The sequence below is a fragment of the Corvus brachyrhynchos genome, unplaced genomic scaffold, assembly GCF_000691975.1.
Source record: "Corvus brachyrhynchos isolate BGI_N302 unplaced genomic scaffold, ASM69197v1 scaffold454, whole genome shotgun sequence".
NCBI lineage: Eukaryota > Metazoa > Chordata > Aves > Passeriformes > Corvidae > Corvus > Corvus brachyrhynchos.
Window position 1 is genome coordinate 921,154 of NW_008237525.1, and position 11,828 is coordinate 932,981.

The 11,828-nt window shown below is 44.7% G+C and overlaps 1 protein-coding gene across 4 annotated transcripts in view; it reads right to left on the minus strand.

Annotated features, from left to right (window-relative positions):
• EYA3 (EYA transcriptional coactivator and phosphatase 3) overlaps positions 1 to 11,828 on the minus strand; it is a 40,935-nt gene that overhangs the window by 12,941 nt on the left and 16,166 nt on the right. For 2 of the 4 annotated variants that reach the window (XM_008631599.2, XM_017731569.1), the window contains 3 exons: positions 7,397 to 7,534; positions 2,711 to 2,793; positions 1,122 to 1,305 (listed from right to left, as the gene is read on the minus strand). In XM_008631599.2, the coding sequence (XP_008629821.1) occupies positions 1,122 to 1,305; positions 2,711 to 2,793; positions 7,397 to 7,534 (405 nt within the window). The remainder of the gene's footprint in view (positions 1 to 1,121; positions 1,306 to 2,710; positions 2,794 to 7,396; positions 7,535 to 11,828) is intronic. The other 2 variants (XM_017731570.1, XM_008631600.2) reach the window with 1 other exon arrangement.

Sequence of the window (11,828 nt, forward strand, 5' to 3'; positions counted from 1 at the left end):
GCAAAAACACTCTGCGTTATCAGCATTGCTTTAGCTAGGAATCCAAAGCACAGCACCAGCACAGCTGCTGGGAAGAAAGTTTCCTCCAGCCTGGCCAGATGCAGGGCACCAACAAAAATGACTGGAATCTGGATTTTTTTTCCCTCAACCTTCAAATCTGCAACAGGCAGCAGATTTCAATTTAAAACTGCTCAACAACACAGGAACAATCTCCTAACTCCTTGTGCAAGACACTGGAAGAAAACACTAAGTTTTTGCTCTTGTCCTTGATACATTTAAGAAACTCTCTTTTTCAAGAAACTTTAGCCTACACTCCTGAGGGTGGGACACAACCCAGCACTGGTGGAAATGACCTAAGGTGTGACTTCTCTAGAACAGGCAATTACACCTTTTCAATACACTTTCTACTTCCCTTACCAGCTGAAATCTTCTCTACCAGACAAGTGCCAGTGACTGACTGCTCTGCAGATGCGCCCACAGCAAAGCACCAAATCTTCTCTACCAGACAAGTGCCAGTGACTGCTCTGCAGATGCGCCCACAGCAAAGCACAGCAGAGCAGCTGTTTGCAATGATGAGGCAGAGGAAAGGAAAGCATGTACTGCTGGGCACATCAGAGACAGCTCAGTGAGAGGGGATGGCTGAACCACAGCTCTTGAAAATGCAGGAGCAGTCCCGGAGGACTCCCGTAACTGGGACTGGCAGCTAGGTACTCTGCCAGGTACTCTGAACACCTGGCTGCAGGAGAGAAAGATGCGGCAGGAGCTACTGAGACCGAATACAAGCAACTGCCCTGTAAGCCCAAGTGAACACCCAGTCCCCAGGGAGCTGCTGCTGGCAACTCCTCAAGTGACCCCTCACACTCCCTTTCCCTGGGGCACACAGAGTACATGGCAGGTGTCCTGGAATTGCAGCAGTAGAAGGCTTCTGATACATAAGTATGGCTGGCCCACCATAATACTGTGCACACCAGTGAGACCAGTCTGACACGGAAGGCAAGCGTCCCATCTGGCCCAGCATGAAAAGATGCTGCAGGTACCTTTTGGAGATGTTTCCCCACACCTGCCCCCTGCACTGTTTAGCAGAGGTATTTTGCAGCCATCCTTTACAGACCCCGCCTCACCGGAGGAAGGTCTCTGCACCGCCCGTGCCGGCACCAGGGCATTTGGTTTCTCAGCTGGGTACGTGGTCGTGGCTAATACCATGCTTTCTGTGTTGCTGTCTGCTGGTGGCACCACTCCGAAGCCTGAGCTTGGGTAACAGGTCTGGTACTGACTCTGGCCAAGGATTGTGTACGTAGGATACTCCTGTTGGAGGAAAGAGTTAGTGATGGTAGGACACTGCATTCCGAAAACAGTCTGAATCAGGATGACTTTTGTATTAGAATATCCTGTCCAAGAAAAATCCCAGCAAGAGCACAGTCTGACTTTATGCTGTTTCATTCTGCACATGTAAGACATTCCCAAAAAGGGCTGAGAGCTCTAGTTGCCCAATGGCCCCTGCACAGGCAGGTTTTGCAGAGGAGACCAGCGATCACAGGGCCATTCCTCTGCTTCCACTGTCTGCAAAAATTAATTAATAATGAATGATGTGATAGTAACAGGGGGAGCTGAGTAGATGCCAAGACATCAGTGCGCTCTGTGCTCTGGAATGTGTGGTTTTGTCTTGCATTTGACTTCCTGATATCAGATGTACTGACAGTGACAGAAAGTGACCTTGGCCCTCGCTGAGGGCACAACTACAGGATAAATGGCCCTTACTCATGTCCTGACTTCATCAAGCAATAATTCTGCATGCTGTGCTGGAAGGTATTCATTTATGAAAACTACTTAATTCATTTAGGAGATCACTGAGCACCTGGAGCTGTGCTTGAGGATTATAACTTGTGCTACTGACAGTAAAAAAAGCAGCAACCCCAAATGTCACATCACACTGTTCTGGTACACTGCGCTCTCCTGATTTCCTTGAAGAGCAGCCTGGGTTTGTAAACCAGGTACCTTGGTCTGAAATACTAAAAGAAAATCTTTTTTTCCCTTTATGGTTCCAAGCAAGTTCATGCTTAAAAAGCAACAGCATTAGCACAAAAGGATTTTTGTGCATCCATTGCATTTTCCACACTTCCTGTATTCTCTTTCTGAAAAGCTGAACGCTGAAGGCTTGCTTTGTATAACCAAGTACTCAGAATGGCAATTAACCACCCACAGAGGTAAAAGGCAGGGGGAAATGGTCTTTGCTAGCTTGCAGTGCTGTTTCACTTTGTTCTAGTCTACCATCAGAATGCACACCCTACTTTATTGGGTTGGTGTTCTATTTGTGTACAACCTCATTTCCTATTCTTGCTGAGGGAGAACAAAGGCGTCCAAAAAACATCCATGTCTAATCCTCCCTGTAGGTTTAGTCCTCAAAATAGCTGAATTGTTTCTTCCCCTCCCTCTCTCTTGCAGAGATCTCAGTTTAAGATTCGCCTCACAATTTGCAGATGAGGCAACTGCTTTGAACAGATGAAGTGAGTTTGTTGCAAAGACCAAAGGGAGAAGCATCATGGTCAAAGAGATAGAAGGAGCGATTTGGTGACTTTGAGTTACACATTGAGCCCCACAGCTCCAGTACCACTGTGCTCCATTTGAAGTGACATTCCCAGGTTAGTTTTGAGCAATGTGTTAAACAAAGGTAAAGGAGATGGTGCACATAAATTTACCAAGGAAGTTTTACCTGTGAGATGCTGGCTACTGCTGAAGTGGAAATATTTACAACACTTGAGGATGTAGAGACTGGACTGGCATTGGTAGTTGATGCTGTAAAATTCAGAATTACTGCATTAAATATTCTAGAAAAGCATAAGAAATTAGAAGTTGTGAAATAAATACTTACTAGGCAAATGTGCAAGCATTTGTGCTTCCAGCAGCACTCTGCTACTAAGAGCCAAAAAAGGACTGGGCTGTATTTTGACACCAGTCACATTTCAATTGGTCTTACAGGGAAGGAGAGCTAGTACTTCTTTAAAAACAGTCCTTTCAAATGGTTCAGAAACCTTTTCCCTCCATGGCTGCTAAGCAATTAGTGTAGAATTAAGAAGGTTTTACATCTTTACCACATGTTTTGATAAGACAACAATCCCATTCTGATGGTCAATCAGTAGCAGTTGAAAATGAATCAGAATAAATCAAGAAAAAGGACATGAATGTGTTTAACTCAGTTCTGTTAAAAAAAATCTCTGCATCAAACTTCGCATTTTTAGTCTAATTAGATTTAAAATCTAAGGAAACATTAAGAATGTTTTAAATAGTAGAAGAAGAGTGTTTCCTGCTGGAGAAAGTGAACATCTCTCCCAACATCCCTGTGTCTAGAACTGCTTTTTGGAGACTTTCTGAAACAATCTGTCAACAGCTCATAGGACAAATTCTTAGAGATGTGTAGCTGTTAGTATCAACTTGAAGATGTTTCACAGCCTTCATGTCACTGCATTCAGTTCTCCCAAAACACAGAAAAGGATGCTAGAGCAGCACTTGGGAACGCCAGTCATTTAGCAGTTTTGGGGGGGTTGCAGACACAGGGCCACTCCATTAAACACTCCTCAACACGGGGTTTTGGGACTCAAAAGGATAACAACAAATAATTAAATCAGCATGAACAAAACCAGAATGTACAAATCCAGAGGCCACCAAGAACTATTCTTTTCTAAACCACCTTTCTCTGCACACAAATAAAACCAAAAAAATCACTTTTAGATGCTTATGTAAAGACTTGAAGAAATCCACAGTATCCCTACTTTACCATCACTCTGAGAAAAACCCTCATTTTCTGCAAATGCCACCATGAAGAATCCACCCCAAGAACTCATGCTTCTGAAGGCTTCAGTCCTGCTGCTCCAGGGAAACAGACCCACCATGAACTTTTAACCAGTGTATGTTGTGCTATGGCAAGCACCGATACTGCCTGGTGCCTCCTGGAAAGAGGAATGGATCCAAAATAGGCCTCAAGAAAGGTAAGCAAACAAAAGAAGCAGATCTTAAAGGACATGTAGAAATACACAGTATTTACAGGAGGTGAGAAATATGAAGGGTATCATCTCTGTGGAAGCAGAAACAAAGGGAAGTAATTAGCCCCAGAAACATTAAGAGAGACAAAAGGGCTGCACTGAATAGCAATAATGGCAATGAAGACACACAAGGACCTACAGTAGCTCCACAGCTACTTGAAGCCCAGCTGTGAGAGCCAAGGAACCTGTCACAGACACTTCTCATAAGCAACTGCTTGAAAACAGGGGGCAGTTTCCAAATAAAACTCCTTCCAACTACACATTATGGAACCTATCAAGGCTATTATGACTGTAAGAGAAGATCCCTTCCTAGGCCCCTATGAAACCCATCTCTCCAGAAAAGACCCTTGCTAACCCAACAAACCTGCCATGCAGCTGGGGAACAGCAACTCCCTGGAAGACAGATTGTTACACCACTGCTCTCAGGATTATTATGGAGAGGAAACAGAAAGTGATTCTTATCTGTAGTGCTCTGCAGAGGCTGCTTCTCCACTGAGATTGATTACAGAAGTTAAGAAATGAGAAAAAAGATTTCAAGGTTTGGCATTCCCTCATATGAACTTCATTGTTTACCTTAACTCTGGTCTCCCTCCAACATGCCTTTTTAATAATCCTGTATCTAAACAGTGCTACATACCAGATTTTTTCAAACAGTTCCCACCACATGGATGAACCAATTCTTTCTGCACTGTGGGACACTTCCTTTTACCTGTCAATGGGCCAGAACCATGCAAAAATATTTGGCACGGATTTGCCAAACATGACTTCAAGGTCTGAGGTGTAAAATGACCAGCAACCACAAGTACTGCATTAAAGGTGCTCTGACTCTTTTCCTCTTTTCTTTATCCCCCACTTCACACCTCATCCTCAGAGATTACATCCCTGCCTCCCCTACCTTCTTAATCCCAATCTGCTTTGCTTCAATCATTTTCAAAGAGCCAAAACCAGAACCATGCACTGAAATTCCCCTCCAGTGGGTCAGCATCATTGTACAACTTTGTCTCACCCTGCTACTCTGAGTGGAGAGAAAAGACAGATATTCCAGGGATTACTATTAAAAAAACTCTGCCCATCCTTCCAGCTTCTGCTCTCTACCACCTCCCTGGCACCAGCCCCTGTACTGACCTGACCCCTTGGTGGGCTGCTTGAGAAGGAAACACAGCAAATGTGAAAAAGGAAAAGTTTCCTGCCAGTCTGCAAAAGGTTTTTCCAAAAAGCAACAGCATTTGTACAATTGGGGTGACTTTTGCACACTTGGGGGTGACTTGTGCACACTTTCAGAGAGCAGCCTGCAGGAAAACTTCTCATATCACACATTCTCCCAGCAGCACAGATTAAAATTCTTCTCCTGTGTGAAAACCTGACAAAGATGGGGTTGTGCAGTTTGCAAAGGAGAAGGCTTCAGGGAGACTTTAGAACCCCTTCCAGCAATCAGAGGGGCTCAGAGAGAGTTGGAGAAGGACTTTGGACAAGGGATGAAGTGACAGGATAAGGGGGAATGGCTTCCCACTGCCAGAGGGCAAGGTTAGACAGAATACTGCAAAGGAATTCTTGGTTGTGAGGGTGCCCAGAGAAGCTGTGGCTGCCCCCTCCCTGGAAGTGTCCAAGGCCAGGTTGGACAGGGCTTGCAGCGAGCTGGTCTAGTGGAAGGTGTCCCTGACCATGGCAGAGGGGTTGGAAGTGGATGATCTTCAAGGTCCCTTCCAGCCCAAACCAGTCTGTGATTTTATAGCTCTTCTACAGAGCGAGGCCTGACATGGGTCTGTCACCTCACCAATCCCCAGGGATCCACCTGCTCCCCATGGGATATCACTGGGAAATCTGGCAGGGGTCATGTTGTGTAGAACCATTCCTGACCCTTGGCAGTTAAAGCCGGTGCTGTAAGACCCATTAAGTCATTCTGCTGGTGGGAGTATGGGAAGAACAGTCATGCTGGAAGGAAGGGAGTATTTCCAGTATTGCTTTCCTTGTGTTATGAATGTGGAAAGTGAATTAAGGATAAATATTACACTAGGCCATTGACTGTCACAATAATGCAAGCTGAGGAAGTATCATGACATACCATGTGACTTTCCTCGGTGAGAGACATGCTAAAACCCCACTCGCTGCTAATTTTAAGAACTATCCTCCTTTTCTTGGCTCTCATGAGACCACATCTGGTTATTGGGATTCAGTTTGGAGCCTCAAGCACAAGAAATATGTTGATAAAATTCAGTGAGTCTGGTAAAGAGACACCAAGCCAGTCAGGGATCTGGAGAAAATGCCCTGCAAGGGGCGTTTCAGGGGAGAGGGACTGTCCAGCCAGGAGAGGAGGTGGCTTTGGGGACCTGATGCAGCCTGCTGGTACCTGCATGGACATTAGTGAGAGGACAGACACAGGCTCTTTTTGCAGGTGTGCAGCAGCAGGAGGAGAGAAATGGTCAGAACATGAAAGAGGGAAAGCTCTGAGTTGACAAAAGGAAAAAAAATTTCATCATAGTGACAGTCAGGTTCTGGAACTGGCAAAATTTCCATCGTTGGAGGTTTTGGACACACAACTAGATAAAGCTCTGCAACCTGGTTCTGAATTCTGTATCAACTACTCTTTGAGCAGGAAGCGGAACTAAAAATCTCCTTAAGTCCCTGAATAATTCTGTAAAATTATTCCACAAGAAATATATTACCAATTCCTGAAATGCTTTATAAAATCCTCAGAGAAAGAGACAAATTTTCACAATTCGTCATCAAAACGTAAGTGGCAAAATCCAGCCTCAAGAAAGCTATCAATTCACACATAGGTGCCATAAGCAACAATATTCCATTATTCAGCTATCTGGCACATTCACTCCTAAAAACTGCTGTGGAAACTGGCGAAATTTAGCACCTGCCTTCTTAGATGTGGCACATCCAGCAACTATAATATTTGTATGGTAGTTCTATACTGAGAAATTCACTTCCTAGCAGATCTACCAACCCAGTGGGTGTAATATGCAAGAGCCATCTACCTCCAGAAGGAATTAAAAACAAATGTTTAAAAATCTCACTTCGGTCAGTGTATTTCCTGACATCAAGCTAAAGACCACAAACAAAGAGAAATGCAAGAGCATTCCCAGTAAAGCATGCAAGAACACAGCATTTAGTCTCCTTTCCCCTTCCCATTTGCTCCTCACCCTGTTCAGCCCAGCAGCATGGCACCAATGAGCCAGCCTGGTGCACACACAGGTATGAGGCAAATACAAACCCAGACAGACACAGGCACAAAGAAAAAAGAGGCAAAGCATGAAGAAGCATGCACAAACCAAGGACAAGCGTGCAAGCCTCTCTGGTATCTGGACTCGGTTAGGTGGAGAGAGATGCAGATAAAAACCATGCCAAGTTACCTTCAATGGAATAAGAATAATGTGCTGGGCTGGGCTGGCTTGTGGTTAACCCTGTAGTGCAGGTAAGAACACTGTGCTGACTTGTAGATGGAGTCTGAATTAAACCACTTTCAGGTTTCATACCTGGCCACAGTGCACCTGAATCAGATAAATTGGACCAGTTACAAACAAATATGCTGGGACCAAACAGCATGCTCCTACCTCAGATTAAGATTTTGCTCTTCACAAAAGCCAAGTAACAAATGACACATGGAAAATGTTTCATTTCGGCAATAGCAAGTGCTGACTGTCAGGCTGTGCAGGGATTAGAGCTGGTGACAAAAAGGCTGAAAAAGAGAAAATTAAAAGCACCAAGAAGGCTAATTTGCAAAGCTTTTAACTAAAAATCTGCTTGTGTCACTAAGTTTCACTGCCCATGCAGATAAAGGACCTGCCAATTGCTGTGATTTTGGGCTGAGCTGCACAGCACTGCAAGTGACATCAGCTGTTACACAGTGAGGCCGAAGCCAGGATCTATGAAGGCCAAGCTTAACGCTTCCACTACTTCACTGGGCTTTGGGATGAGTATTTTAAAACAAGCCAAAAGTCAGTAATTTTCCTATACTGACAACAAATATAGAGCTAAAAAAGAAATTAAAAATCCGAACGTTTCTTCCAGATTTACTGTTGTTTTGGAATGCTTTTGTAACAATCCTGGGCACAGCAGAGAGAGCAGAGTGACTGTAATTATGTGTACAGGGCACACTTAGCATGTGGTTCAGCTCAGGTGCCATGTTAAGATCGAGGTCTCTGCACTGTTGGGTGCCAACAGTGTCCAACTAAGGCAGTTCAGCTCAGGCCTCACTCTTCAGGGCTCTTCAGGCTTTCATTTGAGTGTCTCCAAATCTACAGCCAAAGTCAAAGACAGTTCTCCCTGGCCCTGGTTAGAAAGCAGAAATATTTTGAGAAGATCTACTTAAAAACAAGCAGGAGTGTGCAAAGCAGAGGGACAAAGAACGTTCAGAGCTAGACAGAGTTCAGGGCCATCAGAAAGACCACCCTCCTTTTTAAACATCCCAAAAACAGTACCAAGGCTGCAGAAGCCACCTGCAGCCCTTCACCCACTCTAGCAGGATTGAGCCATGGGCTATGAGCTTTAGGTTTCTTACCTAGAAGACTCCATCAAGCTAGACATGAGCAGCAGCTCCAAGAGGTTGCTCCATGCTGGAGCTTTGTCAGAATTAAATTCTGCAACGGCCCTTTTGATTTATTCACATACCTGATCTCAAACTGACACCTATGAGCCAATAATAATAAATCACCCCCCTCTATACAGCCACCCCAGGGTTTGACTCTTCAACTCTCAAACTGCATCTTTGTTAAGGTTTCAAACCTCCAGAACCTCAATAATTAGCAAAAAAAAAGGAAAGGCTGATTTAAGAAAGACTGTAGATACACTGCAGAAACTCCAGAACAAAATATATGGGAAACAGATCCTCTAAGTAGAGTGGGAGCAGCTGTGTTTTAGTCTGGAAAGGGAGTGCCACCATCTCCAAATGGGTGAGCAGTTTCTATAGGGGACAGTAACCAGAAGCTCCTTAGGGCACAAGAGAGGGACAAGGAGCAGACAGCACCACAATGTGATGGTCTCGTGACATGCAGAAGTGCCAATCAACCTGACAGTGAAACACAAACCCACCCTGAATGCTACAGGATAATGCCCACACCGGGAGTGTGGCACCAGGTCAGACACACGCAGAGGCGCTGGCAGCGCTGGCTGGGTGCCAGCACAGGAGCTGATTCAGGTCATGTGCTAAGGCATCTTTCAGCCCCTCCCTTCCATGACTCTGTTGCTACAGATGTGTCCTACTTTCTATACAGCAAGGCACACTCCTGGACTGGTGGTATTTGTCCTTCCCCTCTCATTCTGCAGGACAGCATTATGAGCTAGCACAGTCTCAAGGATGATAGAGAAGAAGCTGTAAGAGGGGGAATGACTCTTCCATGTCCAGTGGCAGCACTGTATGTCACAGAATGTCACAGCATACATCTAACATACGTGGAAAGGCCCCACACAGGACATCCCATCACTTGTAGGTTTTTCTTGAGTTAATGTAAGCCATCACATCCATGGTGTTTCTAATACCAACTTACAGCTACACATATGCAGCCTGGATGTCACTACTCTTATTTTAATGCTTCTTTAAAAAAAAAAAAATCTCTCCAGACCACAAGGGCATCTCATGCAGAACAATGCACTGAACACTAAGAGAGGTGACAAATCAGCAAGAGCATAGGTCATGCCTTCTCTAAAAGCAGCATCCTGACGTCAGCCACCTCAAGACTATGCTTGTGTTTGTCAGCTTGCTTGAATTTCATGCTGGTTTGTTCCAATTAGATCATCCATGGTGCCTTCTTTCTGGCATAGAAACAAATACACAGTAGAAAGACACACCAACCCCTGTAACAAGCCCTCTGGTGCTGGTAAAACATCTGACCAAGTTGTTGGCCCTCACCTGCTCACTGGAGATTTTGTGAGCAGAAACAATTTCCCGAATTCTCTCTGCAATGTGCACGTTCCATCCTCTACCCTCTATCTCTCCGTCACACCATGCAAGGTCCATCTTCTCAGTATGACTCAGCAGGTACCACTCCAGTATGATTTCCATTACTGGAAATAATGACTTTTACCATCTTCCTAACACTTGATTTCACACTAAAAATTCAGGTGTTAAACAACAGACCTCAAAATCCACAGCATCCAAAACATTTTGGATGTTTTACAGACAAAAGCTCCTTTGAAATCAATAGAAAATGCAGATCTCCTTCCAGGTCTTCAGAAGAATTACTAGTGTTACATTTAGAGTATAATACTGAAGCAGCTGAGGTACCCCTGCATTCCAGAACCTTTGGATTTAAAAAAAGGAACACTCCCCCCAAACACAGTCATCACTGCTGCCACCAACAAAACATCACTCACACAACACACTAACAAAACACCTACACCCTCCCTCCCTCCCAAATTGTAGAATTAAATCTAAGCCACCTTTTTAAACAACTTCACTGGAGCACTCCACATATTTACAAATATTTGCCTTTAAAAAAACCAACATGTGACACATTAAAACATGCAACAGCACACCAAGCAGCTTCAGCGCACCATGCACAACAAACTGTCGGGAAACACCAAATAAATGAAGCAAAGGAAACCATCAGCCACTGTTCAGATACAGCAAAAAACAGTGCAACAAGACCCTGAAACTGAAGTGCAGGCACCCAGTGAGGAAGAGTATGTTCCAGTAACCATTAGTAAGTACAGTATTAGTAATTTAACTTATGTTTAACAAAGCCAAGTCTGGATTTATTATCTTTCCTACACCATCTTTCAAATATATCATGACAAATCAATTGTTCTGTAATCTTTATAAAAGCCCATGCTCTGTCAGCAGCTAACAAAAGCCAGAAATATAGCTGCTTTTATTCAAAGACATCTAATTTTTTAACTATAGAAAAATTCATCCTTACACACACCAAAGTACTAAGATTTTAGCACTACAGATAAATCTGCAAGAGGCTCAGTGCATATGGTTGTGCAGTACAACCACAAGCCCCTGAGACATATCACAGAACTGTAAAAGCTGGAAAAGACCTTTAAGATCAAGTCCAACCATTAACCCAGCAGCACCACCATGTCCACCACTAAACCATGTCCTCAAGTGCCATATCCATGTTTTTTGAACGCTCTAAGGGGAGGTGACTCCACCACTTCCATAGGCAGGCGGGGTGCTCCCCCAGGTTCCCTGCACAGTGGGGTGATGCTCTCCCCTTTCATCAGTGTTGCATGCTAAGGGATAAAACAGCCTCTGCTATCTTCCATTTTCTGAGATCTGGCAACATTGTACAATATTTACATATGAAACCAAGGTAGGCAACATTGAAAATGGAAAGAGAAGTTAAAGTGTTCATTTTTAACAATCAGTTATAAAATTTGGCATGTGTGTGGGGCTGGTCAGTCACAGGTTTGGGTTTTTTTTTCCCCCCAGTGCCTGACACTTTAATGTCCTGGCTGCTTAGACACAGTGGGGAACAAGGGGCTGGAGAGCAGCCTGAGGAAAGGGACCTGGGGGTCCTGGTCAATGGCCAGTTGAACATGAGTCATCTGTGCCCTGGAAGCCAGGAGGGACATTCATGTCCTGGGGGCATCAGGAACAGGGAGGGATTGTCCTGCTCTGCTCTGTGCTGGGGTGGCCTCACCTTGAGTGCTTGGGCAGTTTTGGGTGCCTCAATACATAACGGATGTAAAGCTATTAGAGTATCCAAAGGAGGGCCATGAGGATGGTGAATGGTCTGGAGGCACCACAGGAGGAGCAGCTGAGGGTTCTTGGTGTGTCCAGCTGGAGCAGAGGACACTGAGGGCAGAGCTCAGCGGGGGCTGCGGCCTCCCCCCGCGGGC